Below are 21,703 nucleotides of genomic sequence, written 5' to 3'. Positions count from 1 at the left end.
ACAATTATAAAACACCTTTTGAACGGCGTTACCAAACCGCGCCGTACTCACCTCGAAAAGCGCAGAAAAGGAGTCTTGATTTTTAAAGCTCAGAGAAAATCGTATCTCTGGAGTTTGGATCCGTAAACCACCGGTCACGGGTTCTTTTCCCCGCCACTTCCTCTTTTTGGTTCCCGAGAAAACTGTTACTTACTAGAAAATGGAGTGAATAAAAAGAGAAAATCTATACTCAAATCTCACAAACTTTAGTCAGAGAGACGTAAAGAGAAATTATCGGTATTGAATATCTCAACGAAAATCACTCATTTCTACACTCTCAGCGAAGTCATCGGCTTCCATAAGAAGTTTCAATTCACACTAGTCGAGTTCTAATTCAGTTGCTCAAATCAAGATGGCCTTTAATGCGTGTGTGGCTTTGTCATTAACAAATAGTCAATTATTTTTAGTTTCTTCTATGCGAGTGTGTAGTGGATTTCGGAGCTCAGTGGCGTGCAATTTGCGGTGTCGTCGTTTGAAAGGCGATGCAGTGTCAATTGGTTCTCGGTTTAGAAATTTCGGGGTGGCGAGAGCTAAAGGGCAGAAAATTGAAGATCATTCTCTTCTTGATGATTCAATGGATAATACTGATGATGAGCAGGTAATAAACTTATATTTACGTGTATAGTAGAACGAGGTTATGTTGGTTATTCTTTTGAGCTATTGAATTTTTGAAGCAGTTGTAACTAAATTTGGATCAAATAACGTGCAACTAGTTTAGTAATGGAGTAAGGTTGTTCAATGGGCTTTCGAATCAATTTACATTCACCTGTAGTTGTTGGCCTATTCTCTGCATTTTTCCTTAGGTTGGAGATGTGCGTCCGAAGGTGCCGGAGCGGGATTTTACTGGCACTGCTTATGTTCCTGTTTATGTGATGCTGCCGGTAAGTGTGATTGTTTTGACACTGTTATTTCTTGTTTGTTGATTTCTTGATTTATTTCTTAAGTTTAAGGGAGTTTATTTGTTGTGTTTAATGATGCGGGAAATGGCAGCTAAGTGTCATTGACATGAATTGTGAGTTGGTTGATCCTGAAGATCTACTGAACCAGCTGAGGATCTTGAAATCAGCAAATGTTGATGGTGTTATGATTGATTGTTGGTGGGGGATAGTGGAGGCTCATGCTCCGCAGGTGTATAACTGGAGTGGTTACAGGAGGCTCTTTCAGATGGTGCGTGATCTTAAGCTTAAGTTGCAGGTGAGTATATATATGTATATGTATATGTATATATTCTGTGTTGCTATGATTGGTCTAACATAAGCTATGAATCAAGATCACGGATTCTGATGGTAAAAAATGAATTATTTGGGAAAGAACCTAAAGCCTGTACGGCGACTCACATCTTAAACTCCAATCTGTTATGTTCACCTCTCTCTACTTTCCAACCCCAAAAGTGCTCATTATCAGTCCACGTACAAGGTTAATTGTATCTATAATACATGCTTTGATACCCTTCAAGCCAACATCTGCAAGTTCTCAATGGAAACAAACTCTAACATTCAACATGTATATCCATTTAATAGTATGTTTGTTGGTCTTATGTCATTTTTGGAGAAAGATTTTATAAGCTTGGCATCGACCTACAACTATCATAATTTTCCAAATGGAATGTTTGGTGTTATAGTAATTCAAAAAAATTCTATGCCGATTATGCTACTATTTCTTTACTCTAATATGAGCTCAGGTTGTTATGTCATTTCATGAATGCGGAGGCAATGTTGGTGATGATGTCCATATTCCACTTCCACAATGGGTGACAGAAATTGGTGAAACCAATCCTGACATATATTTCACAGACAGAGAAGAAAGGCGCAATACTGAATGCCTCACTTGGGGAATTGATAAGGAGCGAGTTTTAAAACGTCGGACAGCTGTTGAGGTATTGAATCAAGGCATGCTTGTAATGTGATATCAAAAGTTTTTTCTTTCTTTTTTATCTCATCTAGGCCACATATAAGTTGAAATACAACAAATACATTTTCTGTTCTTTCCTGTTTAATTTGATGTTCTCTGAAAATGTATTGAAACATGAACTGCTCTAAAATGTGTAGCTAATTTTATTATGTTAAATTATGTTAAATGTATGTTTGTGTTTAGAAAAAGAATGCTTGTTTGGACACAATCTCTTTTCATCCAGCAGTATTCATGTTACGCAAAAGTCCCACCCAATATTTGTTTTATCTGTGGCCGAAGTTTGGAAGATCACATTATCAAAGATTCGAAACCTCTTTGACTAATAAGTGCTTTTGTCCATGTGCCCTTAGCTAGAAATTTAATATTGTATCTTAAATTTGAAGTTTCTACTGTTGATAAAAATAATGCAGGTTTACTTTGATTATATGAGGAGCTTTAGGGTGGAGTTTGATGAGTTCTTTCAGGATGGAATCATCTCTGAGATTGAAATTGGACTAGGTCCATGTGGGGAGCTACGGTATCCCTCATATCCTGCAAAACATGGCTGGACATATCCTGGCATTGGTGAATTCCAGGTATGTTTTGGTAACGGGTTAATAACTTGACCTTCACCTTGAAGAAGGCATATCACTTAGGGGTACCTTATCCTGATGGCTGTGAAATTGAGGTGTATTTGATTTACTGGTAAATAAGTTGGCTTCTCTTATTGTAGAGAGGCTTGGTAATCATTATGGAATAAAAATCACCTGTCCTCTTATGCATTCCATAGTTTGATCTTGTCCCTCTATCACCTTTTCATAGTTAACCTATTAAATTATGGTGTTTTTCCACAAAATGACCCAAGATGTGTCATTTCAGTGCTATGATAAGTACCTGATGAAGAGTCTGAGCAAAGCAGCAGAGGTGAGGGGGCACTCATTTTGGGGAAGAGGTCCAGAGAATGCAGGTTCTTACAACTCTGCACCGCATGAGATTGGGTTTTTCCGTGATGGAGGAGACTATGATAGTTACTATGGAAGATTCTTCCTCAATTGGTACTCTCAAGTTTTGATTGATCACGGAGATCGTGTTCTTGCTCTGGCTAATTTAGCCTTTGAAGGCACTGGCATTTCTGCAAAGGTGAGTTACCATTGCATGGAATCTTGTTCTTCTCTGGATAAACAAGTTTTCATTTCTTGGAATGATAGATAAATCCAATTAACATGTTCTATAATTTTTATACCAACTGACAAGCAGCTATCAGGAATTCATTGGTGGTACAAAACAGCTAGTCATGCTGCTGAATTGACTGCTGGATTCTACAACTCTTCAAATCGTGATGGCTATGCTCCAATTGCAGCAATGTTGAGGAAACATGGGGTAGCTCTCAATTTCACATGTTTTGAAATGCGCACAGTGGACCAGTTTGAGGGCTTTCCAGAGGCACTCGCAGATCCTGAGGGATTAGTTTGGCAGGTAAGCAAAGACATATCTGCTGTTTTATCTCCTAGCATATGATGTTTCAATTAGGGTATTAAAATATCTGTTGTGAGGGTAAAGGGATGTGTATGTTCAGTTGAATGTGGAGGGCAGATGGTGCTAAATTTTGACATGCAAAGGAGTCTATTTCACTGAAACTCCATGAGATTTGATTCCGCATTTTCTTTATCAGCAGCATCCTGGAAATAGGGTTGTGATTGAATCACGATAGTTTAAATCTCAAGAATTATTTTAGACCATATATCCTGTCATATTTAGATTGCTATCATCTTTTCAATTTCCAGGTGCTGAATGCCGCATGGGATGCTTGTATCCCACTTGCCAGTGAGAATGCTCTTCCTTGCTACGACAGAGAAGGTTATAACAAGATATTAGAAAATGCCAAGCCTCTGCATAATCCGGATGGGAGACATTTATCTGTCTTTACCTATCTCAGGCTTAGCCCTGTTCTCATGGAGAGACACAACTTTCAAGAGTTCGAACGATTTGTGAAGAGAATGCATGGTATGGTAGTGCTTCACTTTTCTCCTTCCGATTCCATCACATTTTCTTTCGGTTCCAATTCCTTTCCGTTCCTTTTTTTTTTTTTTGGATTTTCAGTTGTCTTGGATATCTAGTATAATGATGATAAGAAGAGTTTGTTAGCATGCATGATATATGATATTTAATCTTGAAGACAATGGGAAGCTCATCTATAATTTTATGCTTGGCTGGATAAATAGACTTTCACCTCTTCTAATGATTGTCATGGTCCAATAACTACTTGTCCATAGGAAGTTTTACTTGAACATTCATGTTTGTCTGTATGTGGTTGATAGGCACTCCACTAAACTTCGTCTCTACATTAGCCCTCAGTTGACAACATTTCTTTATTTCCGTTTCCTTCATACCAGCCAAACCGATAAGGCGATAAGGTCATGTAAACAAAGAATTGGCCAGTGCATTGTTGATATTTATTTTCTATTTAAATATAAAATTGTTCGAAGTTGTAAATTATAGGAAAGACTTGAGGGTACAGTGATTTCCATTGTTATTCATGCATTTAGAGTGTACAAATGCACTTTTTATCAGACATAGATGATTTTGATTCGTCTTACATCCAATTTCAGGAGAAGCAGATTCAGATTCAAATGCAATTTGAACAGAAATTACACTATAGCAGAGGAGATGGACGGGTTAAGTTGCGCCTAGGAGTGTTGTCACACCTCGATAGATTATACTTTTTACGTGTTTGTCCTATGTCCATAACATACTATGTAGTATGTATAATAGTGCAGTTCGATATAGATTATTAATTGTTCCAAGCATCCTCGTTTTCACACCGAACTGTACCAAGCATCTATGTGTGTCCGAACAAGCTCATCCTTTTATCAATTACCATGTTCCTGGAGGGTCTTCGCTATGTTTCTACTTTCGGCTCACAGAGAATCATCGAGCTGATTTCATCGGCAGAAGACGGTATCCATGCAGATGTATACAGTGGTTGTTTTATGTGATAATAGTTGTTTTTTAATATATTATATTAAAACAATTTTATTTTTAAAATTTTATTTTCGGTATCTAACATTAAAATAATATGAAAATAAAAATAAATAATTTTTTTTTTTAAATATTTTTAAAACGTAAAAAAAATGCTTTAATGGCATTATCCCGTAGCCAATAATATCATTTAAGACCAATTGTATCTGAACAATTTCAAGCACTTGATGGTCAGTGCGTGTGCTTAAATTTTTATTTTTTCAGACAAACACAAGCGGTTTGTAACCGTTTACCGCTAATGTAGGTCACGTGATTGGGCCTTTAAGGACGCACTAACATCTCGTGATTTCATTCAGCTTTCAGCATGCGCTACACGTGTTACTGTACCCTCTCTCTCTCTCTGGCATAACTACACACGCCCCATCCGTGTCATACCAACACACACACACACACGAAACACGCTCGAGCCTCTCCACACGCGCGAATCCCTAACCTCGCACGCAAACACACATTTCCACACGCGCCTCCTTACTCTCTCTCACACGCTCACCTCTACTCGCCGGGAAAACCTCGAATATCTCGCCTTATCGTGGAATTCTTTGTTCAATTAGGCTTTGGAGAGTAGCCGTGAAACGACACCGGTGATTCTCCGGTGGTCGGCGAAGTTAGGGTTTTGAGAGAGGCGGATGGATCTGTTGTTATGGAGAAGATATAAGGTGAGAAAGCTGGAAGAGTGAAATTTGATTGGAAATGGAGAAATAGAGGGGAATCTGAAGTGTTAGTATGCGCAAGGTGAAGTTCTTGTGTGAATCTTACGCGTGAAACGAGTGGAAAACTGTTATAAGAAGGTGATTAATGAGTTTGTTTTGTTTATTAATGTTTAAAAAGTGTTTATTTTAATTGAAGTTCTGTAGTTGATTTATAGTGAGACAACTAGCCTTCACTTCTTGTTTGGTTGCCAAGGAAAAGGTGGGAAAAGAGAAGAAATTAATTTTTTGATTATTTGGTTTTTTAATTTTATTGTTTCTTTTACTTTAGAAATAAAAATCTTTGTCAAAAAAAAATAAAAAATTGAAGAAATAAAATGAGAAAGCTGACATTTTGATGCCAAATGTAGTGGCAATGATAATGTAGCGGAGGCATTTGTCCTTTTGACTTGTAAGCAGTTTAAAACACTATAAACTAATAAAAGTTTCAATTCGACGGCTTAAATTGAAAAGGAGAGCTTTCTTTTTCTGTATTTGTCTTTTATTTTTACCTCTTATTTACTTTTTCTTGGTATAATTGTTTAGCTCTTAACGGTTTTTCATTGTTGCCAGGGAAGTCGAGAAAGAGGCTATCACATGCTCTCTTTTTTTCCAGTTTACAGTCTAAATTATTAAAAAAAAGGGTAGCTTTTCAGGTATCTGGATAATTGAGTGGAAATGATGGCCTGTGTTGTCTTAGAAGCATTGGACGACCAAGTCTTTGTAGCTTTAAGACATTTGATTGTGGAAGAGAGAGAAAGAGTATGGCAACAGATATTCAAAAATTAAGAGGACAAGTGAAGAAGATGATGATGAAGAAATGGGCATGGACGTTAAAGAGGAAGATGATGACAATAGAGGGAAGCTTATTGCTGCACAAATGATGGTAGGAATGGACGGAGGGATGACATCAAATAGTAGTAATAATCAGTTTCAACATCACCAGCAATTTCAAGAACATGTTAGCTCTCCAGGGGGAGGAACTCGAATGTCAAGGCCGCTAGAAGAAAAGGAGAGGACAAAGCTAAGAGAGCGGCATCGGAGGGCAATCACAGCGAGGATCTTGGCAGGATTAAGGAGGCATGGTAATTACAATCTTAGGGTTAGAGCTGATATAAATGATGTAATTGCTGCTTTGGCGAGGGAAGCTGGCTGGGTTGTTCTTCCAGATGGAACCACCTTTCCTTCAAGATCTCAGGTACTTATCTCTCAAGTACAAAGGCTTTGTTTGCTGAATTTATTTGATTCGTTAATTAAATGTTAGTGATAACTGGTAGAATGCACACTAAATTGTTATTACCCACTGGTTTGAAGAGTTATGGTTGATCAGAGTACCTCTTACATGTTCCTTGATTCTTACTGAAATGGGTCTTAGTAAAATCTAGAGGGAGTTGTTATCTTCTTTACTTTTTTGCAGGGCTCAAGGCCTGCAGGTGGCACTTCTGCTGCCGTAACATCATCATCTTCACATCTGGTGTCACAACCGACTCCACCTGGTTCCCTCGGAGGAGTCTCTCCTGGTCATCGGACCTCGGTTGAGTACAATTCATGCCGTATGAAAGGTGCTTTTATACCCAACCCCTCACCTTATGATCTATCTGCAAGCACTCAGTCACAAACCCCAGGAATGGTGGGAGAAGGAAGAGAACAAACAGAGAGTGATCCTCGTGTTGGTGGCTCCATGGACACTATAAATGACAAGCAGGTACTATGGAATTCTTTTGTACACTATATGTGCTGCAATATTGATCTATGGATATTCTAATAAATGTTGTTCTCAAGTTTAATGTTTGTAACCTCACAATTGACACTTTAAACATTGAAAAAAAATGCATGGTTGCTTGTTTACTCCATGTTTGTCTTGTACTTTACACATTAGACATAAATAAGCTGATAAGCTAACCGGCTCTTTGATTAGCAATGTGGAGCACAGTATTGCACATATGTAGAACTTGTTTTTAGTCAAAGAATGTAGAGTCCCAGTTAATTTTCTAACAAAGTTTGGTTCTTCTAGATTTAGTGTTTAATGTCACCCATTTTTCAACTTCTCTCTCTGGTTTTTTAGATTGTTGACATACCTCCAATTCCAAAGCTACCAGAGCAGGATTTTGCTGGCAGTCCATTCATACCGGTTTATGTGATGCTACCAGTGAGTTAATTTAATCCTACTTTTTGAGCGGTTGATTTTAGAGATGGTGTGTCCTATCCTTTTTTATTTATTATTATTTCCGTTCTGAGTTCAGCCTTTTTGTGAAGGATACTCTATTTTCATTGATATGTTGTTTCTCAATCTAACCCAAGTGCCAAATGTGAGATCTATGTAAGTTATAATCAAATTCATTTTTGTTCCATGATTTGTTGGTGTCAGTTGGGTGCCATAAATATGAAGTGTGAGCTGGTTGATCCAGATGGCCTATTGAAGCAGCTCAAGGTATTGAAATCTGCCAATGTTGATGGTGTTATGGTTTACTGCTGGTGGGGCATAGTAGAGGCTCACGCTCCTCAAGAGTACAACTGGAATGGTTACAAGAGGCTCTTCCAGATGGTGCATGAACTCAAGCTCAAGTTACAGGTGAGTGCTGTTTGAAACTTGTTATCCTGTATGGTAGCTTATGCTCTCCCGCATTCTGCGCATAGAATTAATGCTAATTGTTGGCTTTTCTTAGCAACCCCCTTTCTCTGGTACACCACTTCATAGATTGTTTATGATCATATCCATACATGTGGATGTTAGTGGCATGGGTACAGTGCCCTGAATTCTGCAATGTTATGAGATCTGATATTTTCTGAGTGTTTGGAAACCGAGCAAGTTGTTGCTGTTGATCATAATGTCAATGACATGAGCATGTGCAACTAAGCATGTTGATGGAACATAACTGCAAGATTGTTCACAGATCAAGGACCTACTATGAAGATCCTGATAGGAGCCAATCATTGAATGACAGAAGGATTTCTTTGGACTAATTAATGGGTGATGGCTGGGGAACTTATTATGAAGGGGTGGTCAAGTAGATGTCATGCATTTCAGGGGCTTACTGTCTGTGAAGGGAGAGGGTCGATTCATTTAGGTTTGTGATTGCAAATCCCCAGAGCTTGGGTGCTGATATTGGCCGAGGAGTTTTTTATTCCTTGATTGTTACAATAAAAACAGTAATTCTGAGTACAGCCAAATTTATGAACAGGATTTATTATGTTTTAAGAAGGGATGGTGTTTTCTCAGGGTGGATTTAACTTTTAAGATTCTAAAATTATTGAATTGTTTGTTATGAATCTATCTTCATCTAAACATACCGTAGCAACAAGTCCCTGATCGCTGTAGTTGTTTTTCTCAATACCTTTGAAAATTCCTTCTGATGAGAGTAAATTGTCTTACTGATTTTTTATCTCAGGTTGTGATGTCATTTCATGAATGTGGAGGCAATGTTGGTGATGATGTTTGTATTCCCCTGCCAAATTGGGTGGCAGAAATTGGACGCAGTAATCCTGACATTTTCTTCACCGATAGAGAAGGAAGGCACAACCCGGAATGTCTTTCATGGGGAATCGACAAAGAACGAGTGTTAAGAGGTCGTACTGCTATTGAGGTACATCCTGCTGTAGCTGTTAGGCTTTACTTAATTATAAGCCAGTGTATGCTCGACACTCAGAAGCTTTTCTGTCACTCTTTGCACATGAATGTCTGCTTCTGTAATAATCATTAAATTTTCTTAGAATACCAACATAAGCTAAATACAACAATAATTTATTCAATTAAAAAATGTTTTTGAAGTTGCTGTTTTGGTTATGGCTAACATTTGGAATATACATTATGCTAAATTCAAAACTGTATTTTATGCGTGTTCCTAACAGCAATGATCAGAATATAGGTCATTTGATTTGGTGCTTCCATGTAATTTGAGTATTTGAAATGGATTTTTTTTTAGGCTAGTAAATTTGGTGTTTTTATCTCTATGGTTAACTAATGTAGGTGTACTTTGACTACATGAGAAGCTTCCGAGCAGAATTTGATGAATTCTTTGTGGATGGTATCATCTCCATGGTTGAAGTTGGACTCGGTCCTTGTGGGGAGCTACGGTACCCTTCTTGTCCTGTGAAGCATGGCTGGAGATATCCTGGCATTGGTGAATTTCAGGTAATTTTTGAAGTTCATTATTTCAGTGATATTTTTTGAGCGATGTAAGCTTTCGTTATCCAAAATTGCTTGCTACAACTTTACAAGTTGCTTCCATACACACAAACTTGCCAATAGCTTCCAACATTTGCTCTCACAATACTTCTGGCCTTGAGAGTTACTGCTAGGGCAGTATGCTCCAGTAACCTTTTTTTTTAACACCAGGCAGCCTCTCTTCTTCTTCAAAAAAAAAATTAAATTAAATAAATAAATAGGAGTCAATTTGTGGTGACTTTCCAATTTTGCCTGGACACAATTTGATTTTTCTGGTTCCTATGCCTATCTTATCAAAGATACTATGGACAAGTGGAGTTAGACTTGAATATTTGGCAGAGTTTATTAGATTTTAAGAAACCAGTTATCTTGAAAATTTAGTTTGCAGTATGGCTCATTTCTCTTCTTTTTTTTTATATTTCATAACTAGGTAATTATAAAACAATTATTTTTCTAGGTAAATTGGTTGCTTCATGTTATGTGAACTGGGTACTCGATTCTTTCATTTATTTTCTCAATCTGTGATTGCCGATTTATCTTTTATTATCCCAGCATGGTTAAGAAAAGCTCTTTATTTGCAGTGTTATGATAAATATTTTCTGAAAAGCTTAAAGAAGACAGCGGAAGTAAGGGGACATCCATTCCGGGCTAGGGGACCAGATAATGCTGGCTCCTATAATTCCCAGCCACATGAAACTGGTTTCTTCTGTGATGGAGGGGAATATGATGGGTATTATGGCAGGTTCTTCCTTAATTGGTATGCTAGGATTTTAGTTGATCATGGTGATCGGGTACTTTCTTTGGCAAAGTTAGCTTTTGAAGGCACTCGAATTGCTGTGAAGGTGAGTCTGCTTTTCAGAAATTTCTTCTAATTTCAAGGATTGTTTATGAAAGTTTGCTACCTAGGCTTGTTTCTTTCCTTTCTCTGTTAATTGCCTAGGTCCTAATTTTAAGTTGATTTAAGATATTTGTTTATGTTGGCTTCAAAATGCATTTTAGAACTTTTGAAAACTACATCTGAAAGTTATTTGATAGTTATGCTTGATCCACTCTGTTTGCTACATTTTAATTTTGAGCAGCTATTAGGTATTCATTGGTGGTACAAGACATCCAGTCATGCTGCTGAATTAACTGCTGGGTTCTACAACCCATGCAATCATGATGGCTATGCTGCAATTGTTGCAATGCTAAAGAAGCACGGGGCTGTTTTAAACTTCTCGTGTTCTGAATTGTGGACAGTAGACCAGCAAGTGGACTTTGCAGAGGCACATGCAGATCCTGAGGGATTAGTATGGCAAGTAAGAAACTTCCTGTTGAGCTTCAACATTTCCTGAATTAAGTTTGTCATTTTTGGGAAAATAAGTCTTTTCTATAAAAGCCTGTTTTTTCACCTATATGAAAATTTTGGATAAACATCATGCTTCAGGTTCACCGGGTGCCTGGTCCTTGTTGAAAATTTATCTGTGAGCATTATAATTGTCTATCTCAGGTGCTGAATGCTGCATGGGATGTTGGCACACCAGTTGCTGGCGAGAACGCTCTTCCATGCTATGACAGGGTCACGTATAACAAGATTCTGGATAACGCCAAGCCATTGAGTGATCCGGATGGAAGACATTTTTTGTCTTTTACTTACCTTAGGCTCAGTCCACTTCTAATGGAGAGACAAGCCTACATGGAATTTGAACGCTTTGTTAAGAGAATGCATGGTAAAGTTCTAGAGCAATCTGCAATTATTTTTTAAATTCGAGTCTGTGCCATGCTATAAATTTTTATCCAATCACCCATGCTGATAAAAAGAAAAGATCCAGTTACCTAGTGTGAACATCATTTTGGTGGGCTGGGAACTAATAACTAAGGGAAAAGGGTGAAAATAGAGGGAGACAGATTTCTTTATCTAAAAGTTCTGGATGCTGCCCGAATCAGAGGGATAACAAATTTGGTGCTTCCAACATGAATTTCACAGGTTTAGGTAATCTGCACTGGTCTTCTGTTTCATAAACAGTGAGATTACTTCAAAAGGTTCTTCCAACAGTGCCCTGTGAAGAACAGACAAGCCATAGTTTGTCTCATTTACTGGCTAGCTATTAAAGCAAGAAAACTAGCATCATTTTCACACACGGTTTTGTAGCCGAATCTGTTAGATGTTGATAAGTAACTTGTCCTTCAAGGGCACAAATTTTAATGAAGGTCTATAAAGTTGCATCAAATTCAAAATAAAAGTGGTAGTGAGCCATTCGATTAGTTGGCTATTGATGATATATAATACTGATTGATAAATCATTGTAATTTGATCTGAATGTGTTTGATTTCCATGGCAGGGGATGCCGTTCTTGATCTCCAGGTATAGCAGGAGGAAGGGCATCCAGATGGAGTGGTATTTATTTTTCCCCACATAATAGATGGGGTTACCATAATGTAGATTAGTGTAGTATTTTTTTCATATAATATGCAGGGTAATAGTATTGAAATGGTTTAAACACCTCTGTAAATGACGTCACGAACTCAAAACAGTCAGGTTCGCTAGATTTGAGCTTCCTTTAATGCTTGCTTTTTTAACCTAGCTGAAAGCTTTTTTCAAAGGCTCGTGTGCAATTCAGAAATTTGAATTTATTAATTGAACAGCAATTCCCCTCCATTTTGATTTATTTCTTTCTCATTTTGTACTGGGCCTTCAATTTCTTCCTAAGTTCCTAAAAACCGTAGGCAAGGTGGAAAAAACTATCTACAAGGGAGCTTCGAAGAAACTGTTTGCTAAGCTCTGGCCACGCTTGAAGTTGACGGTGAGTTCCATATTCTTAAAAGAGCTCTCTTTCTTTCATTTTCCCTCCCTCCTATTTAATCTGATTTATCCATGCGTAAAGCTGGCAATTATACAGACCATTAAAATAACATCATAAGGCAAATCGAGCCTATTTGGTTGATAAATGAAAGAATGATATTTGCAGGTAATTTTACAAAAAGGGAGAAAAAATAGTGTCTATGTGGAAGACTTCTTGAACACCATTCGACCAGATTCATCCACATCAAAAAGACGCTCTATAAAGTTGTCCCAGCGTTCCCTCATTCTCTTAAATGACAACAGTGATGAACGTGCCCCACTTGAGCTGCCAGAACCCTCCCCCTTTTCCACTTCGGCAAATGTTCCATACGAAGATGAGTAGGCTGCCTGTGGGATTTCCAAAGCAACAGCTCTCCGAAGTGCTGCCTCATACTCTTCATTGTGCTCACGTGCAAGAGACTCCTGCCGCTGCATCCGCTGTTGTGCTGGAATTTCCATGATCCGATCTTTCTCCAGCATCAACTGACAAGGGAGATAGTGTTTCAGATATGTTGTAAATGTAGAAGTTAATTCTCAATCTTATAGCATCTAATTTAACCAAGCAAATATACACCACTTGACTGACACCGCCTTTATCATTTATAGTGGAGTTGCGGAGATGACAGGTCTCGGGATTTTATAAGAAAACTGCCACAAATTGGCCTCAACAAACATTCCAAAAGCTCCTATTTCAAGCTACCCAGGAGTTGTTTAAAAGCTGACTACCCTCCCTCAACTGGATAAACCAAGGTTTTCTTTCATTTTTTTCCTCTTTGAGAAGCTGGACAAGCAAGCTCTAAAAATCTGATTGATGAGTCAAACTAGATCAGTTATTTAAAAGCTGTCTCAGCCTTGGCCCAAACCCAGAACCACCAAGTCTTACTGCATGCCAAGAAAGAAGCTAGACTTACATCAAGAGCCCTTTGAGATTCCCTCTCCAACCAGATAATGGCATGATCAGAAGTCGCATTGCATGAAAGAACTAGGTGCTCAAAGCGCCCATCCACAGGGACTGCTGTTCTGACAACTGGTGGAAATCTTCCTATCCTGAAACCAAGTGTAAAGGTACTCTGATTACGATAAGATGGTAATCAATAATTCTGAAGCACATAAATTTTCTAAATAAACCTCCAGCAAATCGAAATCGAAAGGAGCTGGCACGGCACACCGACAATTGACAACTCTTTTGGGTCTTAAAATATTCAATGATAATTATCAGTTGCTCTTTGATCTGCTGCTCGTAACACGTGAATACAGATATCTAAAATGGAGGAGTGCATGTGCAGCCTTTAATGAATCTTGGATTCAGGATGCCTGCAGCATTGTTAATCTGCTTAGGCTTCGATGCAGAGCCTAATAAGTCTTTGATTGCCTATCAGTATTATAGGCCAAATTGGTAAGCATAACCCCTACAATACTTTCCTTGTACCTTCAATAAGACTCACTATTTCTATTTTCGCTCTTCCCCTCACCATTCCTCTTATTTCCCAGCATGTGATACCTTCTTTATATCCCCAAATCATCAAGAATTTCCTTCAGCAGAGGGCATAAAAACTCATGGCAAGCTGCTTCATTAGGTACAAGTAAAATTGCACCAAAAATACAGCTGAATTTACCTGAAGGGCTTTCTCTCGACAATATGGTATAGCCGTCCTGGTGCATATAGCCGTGTTGGATCCTTAAGCATCTTCTCCTCAAGAGTGCAAGTATCCTTCAAGCACATTAGGCATAACAGACAAGGCAAGCTGTCCAAAGTACAGAAACTCAGCTTAGTTAATATCTTGTCTAAACAAACTGCATTAGATACGTGATCATTATAACACGGACCAAATATGCAAGCATAAGAGTCCATCATTGACTATCCGAGGTTTCCTCAACTAGCCAAATGGAAAAACCTCTTTAAGTTTCTTTGCGCAACTGCGCTCTTTCTTTGTGAGTACAATATTGACTCATTTGAATATTTGTTTTTTTTTAAAAAAGGGCCTCAAATCTCAACATCTTATATATGCCACATTACCAGATGCAATAAAAGAAAAAAATATACAGCTAGTAATGAAAAGGTAAATAAGACATACTATCTTTTACCAGAAAATCGATTTGTAAACATCTTCCAGAACAGTGGTCGTCCGAGGTAAGAAATCATCCTGGTTCATTCAGTAACTCATATTAGAACAGAGAACATACTAATATTCCTTGTCACAGTGAAAGAGAAATTGAAATGCTAGAAGTCTAAGGTATCAAGCTCTTTGCTTGTTTCATCAAATCTAGAGCTCAGCAGCAGGTAACAATTGTAAGAAAACAGGCAAATTAAAATGCTAATCACTGTATCACATAATTGATATTTCTAAACAGCAGGGTTTCTAATTCTCAAAATGTATAAATTGAAAAATGCTTCTGTGGCCACTTTGAACAAATTTTATTCATTTTAGTAGAACCAAAAAATGCTGCAACCACCGTTCTTATTAAGACCACTCATCATATTTGTGGGTGTTTCCAATTGACCGATGCACCAAAATATTCAAATTTTAAACTTTACCGTAATCCATTTTGACCAAATTTTAAGCAACTTTGTTATTGTAATTTCAAACACAGCTGATAGCACAGGCAAGTCCTACCTGAAGCACGATAGAATTGATAACATCAGCATATCTCACAGCCAAATTCAGTGACACACACCTAGCAGGAGCCATGGCAAAGCATCTGATCCTCTTCCTCTCAATGTTCCCCAATCTATCCCGATTTTGGACAGCGTGCATTACTATCAGCGACACTATCCCTGCACCTAATGAATGTCCAGCAAAAGTCAACCTATAATCTGGATTCATCTCAACCAAATCCCTCAAAAGCTCACACTCTGTATCAAAAACCCACTTTGCTGCTTTCAATAGCCCATTATGCACATAACCACCATCAAACTTGGTCTGCCCCAATTTATTATCAAGTAAAACTGCATAGTCACTTTCCTTCGCCAAATTAAGCCCCCTAATAGCCAACACTACATCAGCATTATCATGATCAAGGTAAATCATGTAAGGAGCAGCACACCCCCCTGTATCTTCATAAGTTCTCTTTACAACTACCCAGTCAGGATTAATACCATAGCCTCCCGGCGGCGCCCAAAGTGGGTTTCGAAGATCATCTTCATAGACAGATAGGATTAGGCGACAAAGGCGAGGCACAGGCGCAAATTCTTCAGCTGTGGCTAAGCCCCAGTTCTCACTTTCATGACCAGCAGAGTATAGGCATTTTTTCCAAAGCCAACGAGCACAGCCAAGGCAGTACACGCATTCAAGGATTGGAACGCCACAGAGGATTGACATAGAGGCCTATGATTCAAGCATGATAATATATTCATCAAGAAACATGACTCAAATGAGACAGGCGCATCAATGAATTTGGGGAACTTAGATTTTGAGGAAAATCCAACTGGGATTTAGAAGATAATCAGATTATATTGTAAGGAATTAAATTTTATTGTTGAAGAATCAGCAATCAAAACAACAATATAAAGAAAAAAATACAAAAATACACAAACCCACTTAAAAGGAAAACCTTTTTTTTAAAAAAAAAGATGGGGGGGGGGGGGGGTTAAATACGGAGAATAAAACAAACTAACAAAGTATTGGTTGCTGTTAGTGTATCAGGAGTTGCGAAATTCAGAGTTGCTACTTTTGATTGGTAGGTTAGATTACAAAACAACGTTATATAATACAGCTGGTGCAGAGAGATGTAAGAGATTGCTCTTGTTGGATTGTGTACCTGCAAGTCAAACCCATTTCCCTTTTAGAGCTGGCTTTGCAAGAATCTACTCTGTTTAGTGCTTAGATTCCCAGTTTTCTTAATTATGTTTCATTGATCCCTCTGTCTTGCTGTTTGATTTTGACCCTACTACAACCAACCGCTGCCTCGTACAGCACTGACGGACGGTTTGCGAGGTTCCTGTCTTTGGCCCAGTTGATTGTTGGATACTTGGATATCTATCTCCTCACTCTTCCGGATGCGGCTGTCAATTTTACTCCGGATCTGATTTTAGATTGATTTAAATTGGTGAAAAATCTATGGATAGCTTGGATATGGGTAAAATTTAGAAATTAAATGGTTGGGTTTCGAGCATGGGATCTACCTCCTCATCCGAGAATCAATAATGACCTAAAAACTTTAGAAAATTACATTTATACCATTTCTTTATATAGGAAAATTTAGGTTTCTTCTCTTTCCATCTGCCTGGTTCATCTCTTCCTCTAACTCTCTTCTCCAGCCGGCAGCAGACCCGCCGGTGGTAGCAGCGGCAGCGGCGCCTGTCCTTCCTAGCTCCAGCAACTTATAGCTAGTAAGTAGCCTTTCATGAATCATCCTCGATATGGTTGTAATTTGTAAAATCTACTTCTTAAAGGAAACTGTGTGACCTATTTCTTAAAAGGACGTGAATTACTGATCTGAACTCTGAAGAGTGTAACTTGTTAGTAACATTATAAAGGGGCTTGAACATGTTTTTTTTTTATGTGTTCTCTGCTATCCCATGTCTCCCCTGGCTACTCTCTTTTTTATTGTTGTTGTTCGTATCTTTTCTTGGTTCCACTATTATTGTCTGCCTGCATTTTTTAGCTCATATTTTCCCTGTATGTCTGTTTTGCTTGTAATTTTTGTTTCATTTCTTAAGAGAGCTTTTCACCGTGGATTCATACAGTGTCGTGCGTCGCTCTTTTCCATTCTCTCTCGGTGAGTTTTACCTGCTGTGTTTGGTTTTTAAAAAGTAGTTTATAAAAATTATTTTTAAAAATTTTTGTTTTTGTCATTAAAAAAATTGATCAACGAAAAATATTTTTCAGTCAAAGAAAAATTTAGTTTGGTTTTCAGGAAAGTGTTTTCCTGAAAAATTTGGACGGAAAACACTTTCTGAAAATTGTGAAAAATTTAGAAATGTCATTATTTGCTGATTATATCAAATTTGATCCTCAAATTTTTTATTGATATATATAATTTATTTTGTATATTTATTTTTCAATTCTATCTCTTAAAATTTAATTTTTATATTAATTTTGGTCTTTATTTTTATAATTGCTATTTGTTTTTTCCTTATTATTTTTTATTGAAATTTTTTATCTATCAAATTTGATCCTTATTCTTTTGATTCTTACTTATTTTATTTGAAATAATTTATGAAATGTTAATTATTATTATTTTAATTTATTCACCTTTTATTTTTTTTATTTTTTTAGATTTGATCTCTATTATTTTGATTATTATTTATTTTATTTGAGATAATTTATGAAATTATATTTTTTTCAATTTCATTCTCATTCAACTTTTTAATTTGTAAGATTTGTTCCTCATTAATTTAATAAACTTGAGAAAAATAAAGCATTAATAAGTTATTTTTCAGCTTATTTTTAATGGCATAACCAAACACTGGAAAGTGTTTTCCAACTTATTTTCCATTACACTACCAAACATTGGAAAATACTTTCCTGAAATTCACTTTCTCGGAATTCACTTTCTTGAAATTTATTTTTTTCAGAATTTACTTTTCAAAAAAAATTACTTTCCAACAAACAAACGAGGTCTCAGTCACACCCATTTTGAATGGGCTGCAACTGGCGGGATGTTTGTATTGATTTAATGGTGTGGGACTTTTCTGCGCTGATGGGTCCCATGTTTCGTGTACTGTCATGAGTTGTCTATTCTGCCTTGAGATAGGCCGTTCAATTTGGGCGGGCTTCGATGCCTGCTTCAGTTTGCACAGCCATGGCCAGCTGCCAATCACTTTGGCTTTTAAAATTAATATTTTTTATTTGTTTTTATTTTTATTTTTTTATTGCTTTTCTTTGCATGTTTGTGAATGTCCAGTTAAGTGTTATCAACAAATTAGAAGAGTTGTTGTCTTCCTAAATTTACTTATCATTATTTTAGGATTATGAATTCTAGATGTTTGTGTAAATGATCAAAAGAAAAGAGAGATACTTTTATCTTAAAACCTAGCTCATGTTTCTTTCTTCACGACATCGTGCTTTCTCTTTAATTATATCAATTACAGGTTGAAGAGAGCTCTACTACGTTGATGGATAGAGAAGGAAGGATGATCTGTCTAAAAGACATAGTGCCTGCAGCTGAAAACAACATTAACACACAGTTTATAGTTTTGGACAAAGGCAAAAAAATATTGGAAGGGCAGAACAAGACCTGCTTGGCACTTGTGGCTGACGAGACTGCCTCAGTTCACTTCCAATTCTGGGGTGATGAGTGTGATGCATTCGAGCCAGGTGACATAATCCATTTGGCTAATGGCATCTTTTCTTACAACAGGAACAACAGTATTGTTTTGAGAGCTGGCAGGAGAGGAGCTATAAAGAAGGTGGGAGAATTCACCATGGTTTTTGTGGAGACCCCGAATATGAGTGAGATTACTTGGGTTCCAGACCCCAATCGTCCCAACAAGTATATGCAGGATTCTGTTATTTCCTCACATTCCCGTGTCTTTCCTCCATTACCTTGAAAGATTGTATATATATTAGAGGCAATATGAGTGAGATTACTTGGATTCCATACCCTGATTGTCTATTTTATAAAAGCTGAAGCTGATTGTAATACCCTCAAATTTTCTGGTTATTATGTCATGTGTGAAGCGTCGTAACGATCATTCTCTCGAGTCGGGAATGGTCGGAAATGAAAGAACAAGGAATTTTTATTTTTTGTCAGTAAAAAGAGAGAAATGAGAGTCGCCACCTAATATTTTGGTTACTAAAAAATCCATCTGGTCTTAGAGTTCGGGTAAGGGAATTGATTGCGTAAAGGGAAGATATTAGCACCCTTAATACGTCTTACGTGAGGTAAACTGCATTGTTTATTTGTCTGATATAAACTAAAATGTTGTGTTTTCTAATCATTGGTTTGTTTAAGATTTAAGAAAAGTTATTCCCGGTAAGAGAATTTTTATCTTATCAAGTAAAAAACCTAACATTTCTAATATCAATACAAAAATAAAAGAAACTATCTTTTTATTTAATATCAGTAATATGTTTTACGTATAAATTCAAAATCCTAGATACTAACAAAAACAAAATAATTTTTGGTATTTTTTTAAAATATAGACTTAGTTCTCGTGGCTTTAATAAACTGGTTATTAAATTTAAAAGTGCATACAAATACATATTTTTTTTACTTTTATATGTAAATACGATATGATTTTTTTAATATTGTTTTAGAGACTTAGCCGAATGCACATCCATAAAAACATATATTTTTTATTTTTTAAAATGAGAATTTTTTGAAATTTCAATGAAAAGTGGGTATTATAATATTAGATCAGTATCTTACAGTATAAATTCACAATCCTAATATGAAGTGAAAAAAATTTAAAAAAAAACATGCAAGGGGCTCATAAATAAATTCAAAATGACCCATGAATTTTTTTGATATTTTTTAGGGCCTGTTTGGCTGAATCTTAAGATAAAAGCAAGTTTAAAATTAAAAAAAAAAAAAAAGACATAAGAGTGTGTTTGGCAAACGCACTCTTAGCCTAAGGGTTGAGCTGATTGAGCCTCAAGCCCAAACTCGACTCAGCAAGTTGGGCCGATTAAAGGCTAAAACACCTTTTTTTTTTAGGGAATAAACAAATAACTATAATCATACAATCAACAATAAAAGCAAAGATAACCCGCACATTTTTTTTCCAATTTATAAAAAAGATAAAGTAGAGCACTTCAAAATAAAAAACAAAAATAACCCTAAAAAGAGATGAAAATATCTACTACTCTAAAAGAAAGACTAAAACATAAAATACCTAAAAGAATAGTTTTAAGACCCAGTCTGGTGGCCGGCCCGGTCCAAGGCCCGGGTTCCGGGTTTTGACCGGGTCAATTTTTTTTTTAATCAAAATGATGTTATTTTGGTAAAAAAAAATACAAGTTAACGGGTTTGCAACTGGGTCTTGACCGGGTCTTGCCGGGTCAACCCGCCGGGTTAGCTCGGTCACACCAGGTTTTTCCTTCTCTCATTTTTTCTTTAACCCGATCCGGTTCCAGCTCCGGGTCAGCCGAGTCCCTAAAAAGACACCATCCAATAGTCCACCAAAGGCAAAACAGCAAGGCTAAAAAGCAGAAAACATAAGCAATCAAACACCCAGTATTGAAACAAGGAGAAAAAATCATACGCAAGTTCCTAGTAGAGCTTAGAGGGATGGGGCCCTACTCTCTCTCCCACCCCATCTCAAGGCAGAAATAGACAACCCATGACAGTAGGACCCATCAACGCAAAAAGGACACACACCTGCAAATCAATACAAACATCTCCCACCCATTCTACCCAAAAACCCAGCCGCCAGTTGCAGCCCATTCAAAGTGGGTGCGAGTGTAGGGAAAACTCACCGAGAGTCGAGAGAGAATGGAAAAAAGCGATGCCGACACTGTATGAATCCACGGTGAAAAGCTCTCTTAGTCTACAAGAGAATGAAACACCTAGCACTCTTAGTTTTTTTTTAAGGCAAAACGGATCTGAAAAGAAATCAAAAGGGAAAGAAAGGTGGGTAAGGGTTGCCTTAGACCATACAAACAAAAATTTCAAGCAAAACAGACATGCGGGGGGAATTTGAGCTCAGAAAAGCAGACAATAATAGCGGAACCAAGAAAAGGGAAAGGAAGGGAAGAAAAGATGCAAACAGCAACAATAAAAGAGGGAGGAGCCAAGGGAGACAGGGGTAGTGGAGAACATATAAAAGAACTTAATAATGAAAAAGAAAAAATCATGCATATCAAAATTGAATGAACCAAGTGAAGAAGCAATTAAGAAAAACCTAAAAGGTATTTAAACCAAAAGGAACTATCCTTACTAAGAAGCAAAGCCATGAGAAAGGGGTAGGTTTCCTTCTATGCAGCACGTTCAAGATCTAAGCACTTGCCCTTAATGCATTGAGAATAGCTAGCCCTGAATAATTTATCTGGAAAACGATGCTAGTGATGAATGCAGAAGCTTGCATCATCTGTATTGATCTTTTCGCCTGTGATAATCATGTGAAATGGCTAACATATATTTTCAGTTAACATGTTCATATATCGACTAATTCTATGA

The 21,703-nt window shown here is 37.2% G+C and overlaps 4 protein-coding genes and 1 long non-coding RNA gene across 9 annotated transcripts; 4 read left to right on the top strand and 1 right to left on the bottom strand.

Moving 5' to 3' along the window:
• The first annotated feature begins 31 nt into the window (after nt 1–31).
• Nucleotides 32–4,979, top strand: LOC7494080 (beta-amylase 2, chloroplastic). The gene is made up of 9 exons (XM_002320758.4): nt 32–637; nt 843–920; nt 1,030–1,233; nt 1,721–1,915; nt 2,361–2,525; nt 2,809–3,069; nt 3,187–3,405; nt 3,714–3,933; nt 4,539–4,979. The coding sequence occupies exons 1-9, from the start codon at nt 392–394 to the stop codon at nt 4,568–4,570; spliced, it is 1,620 nt and encodes a 539-aa protein (XP_002320794.2). The 5' UTR covers nt 32–391; the 3' UTR covers nt 4,571–4,979.
• Nucleotides 4,980–5,279: 300 nt separating this feature from the next.
• On the top strand, nt 5,280–12,457 carry LOC7496966 (beta-amylase 7-like). Its single transcript, XM_052446715.1, is given in 12 exon segments — nt 5,280–5,756; nt 6,228–6,446; nt 6,449–6,852; nt 7,072–7,359; nt 7,720–7,803; nt 8,023–8,226; nt 9,044–9,238; nt 9,622–9,786; nt 10,401–10,661; nt 10,899–11,117; nt 11,309–11,528; nt 12,141–12,457. Coding segments are annotated over 11 exon segments (2,097 nt in total). The 5' UTR covers nt 5,280–5,756; nt 6,228–6,418; the 3' UTR covers nt 12,170–12,457.
• Nucleotides 12,458–12,708: 251 nt separating this feature from the next.
• LOC7494079 (uncharacterized) lies at nt 12,709–16,727 on the bottom strand. 4 transcript variants are annotated; one of them, XM_024585542.2, is made up of 6 exons: nt 16,400–16,719; nt 15,317–15,966; nt 14,716–14,784; nt 14,257–14,385; nt 13,552–13,687; nt 12,709–13,123 (listed from the first exon to the last, which is right to left on the bottom strand). In XM_024585542.2, exons 2-6 carry the CDS (start codon nt 15,958–15,960, stop codon nt 12,800–12,802), a joined length of 1,302 nt encoding a protein of 433 aa, XP_024441310.1. In that variant the 5' UTR covers nt 15,961–15,966; nt 16,400–16,719; the 3' UTR covers nt 12,709–12,799. The 4 variants fall into 4 exon arrangements, with proteins under 4 accessions (XP_024441310.1, XP_024441309.1, XP_002320130.1 ...); XM_024585541.2 differs by having other exon boundaries at nt 14,726–14,784; nt 15,256–15,966; nt 16,400–16,712; XM_024585543.2 differs by having other exon boundaries at nt 12,980–13,444; nt 14,726–14,784; nt 15,256–15,966; nt 16,400–16,727.
• Nucleotides 13,686–14,501, top strand: LOC112324148 (uncharacterized). Its single transcript, XR_002977850.2, has 2 exons — nt 13,686–14,036; nt 14,132–14,501. It is a non-coding gene; the product is annotated as an uncharacterized LOC112324148 (long non-coding RNA).
• A 78-nt stretch (nt 16,728–16,805) lies between the features above and the next one.
• On the top strand, nt 16,806–19,227 carry LOC7494078 (uncharacterized). Of its 2 annotated transcripts, XM_024585544.2 has the most exons (3): nt 16,817–16,970; nt 17,301–17,359; nt 18,675–19,227. In XM_024585544.2, exon 3 carries the CDS (start codon nt 18,699–18,701, stop codon nt 19,131–19,133), a length of 435 nt encoding a protein of 144 aa, XP_024441312.1. In that variant the 5' UTR covers nt 16,817–16,970; nt 17,301–17,359; nt 18,675–18,698; the 3' UTR covers nt 19,134–19,227. The 2 variants fall into 2 exon arrangements, with proteins under 2 accessions (XP_002320792.2, XP_024441312.1); XM_002320756.4 differs by lacking the exon at nt 17,301–17,359 and having other exon boundaries at nt 16,806–16,970.
• Nucleotides 19,228–21,703: the final 2,476 nt, after the last annotated feature.

Source organism: Populus trichocarpa, chromosome 14 (assembly GCF_000002775.5).
Source record: "Populus trichocarpa isolate Nisqually-1 chromosome 14, P.trichocarpa_v4.1, whole genome shotgun sequence".
Lineage (NCBI taxonomy): Eukaryota > Viridiplantae > Streptophyta > Magnoliopsida > Malpighiales > Salicaceae > Populus > Populus trichocarpa.
The sequence above is the reverse complement of the archived record's forward strand: the minus strand, read 5'-3'. Positions and strand labels throughout refer to the sequence as shown.

What these genes read in the sequence shown, in the direction of transcription:
- LOC7494080 (XM_002320758.4), top strand. Translation starts at nt 392, where the DNA reads ATGGCCTTTAATGCGTGTGTGGCTTTGTCATTAACAAATAGTCAATTA. An exon ending in ATCTTAAGCTTAAGTTGCAG is followed by an intron (nt 1,234 to 1,720) that starts GTGAGTATATAT and finishes ATATGAGCTCAG; the next exon opens with GTTGTTATGTCATTTCATGA. An exon ending in ATTTGTGAAGAGAATGCATG is followed by an intron (nt 3,934 to 4,538) that starts GTATGGTAGTGC and finishes ATCCAATTTCAG; the next exon opens with GAGAAGCAGATTCAGATTCA.
- LOC7494079 (XM_024585541.2), bottom strand. Translation starts at nt 15,960, where the DNA reads ATGTCAATCCTCTGTGGCGTTCCAATCCTTGAATGCGTGTACTGCCTT. An exon ending in TCAATTCTATCGTGCTTCAG is followed by an intron (nt 14,785 to 15,255) that starts GTAGGACTTGCC and finishes TGAATGAACCAG; the next exon opens with GATGATTTCTTACCTCGGAC. An exon ending in AATCTCAAAGGGCTCTTGAT is followed by an intron (nt 13,124 to 13,551) that starts GTAAGTCTAGCT and finishes CTCCCTTGTCAG; the next exon opens with TTGATGCTGGAGAAAGATCG.
- LOC7494078 (XM_002320756.4), top strand. Translation starts at nt 18,699, where the DNA reads ATGGATAGAGAAGGAAGGATGATCTGTCTAAAAGACATAGTGCCTGCA.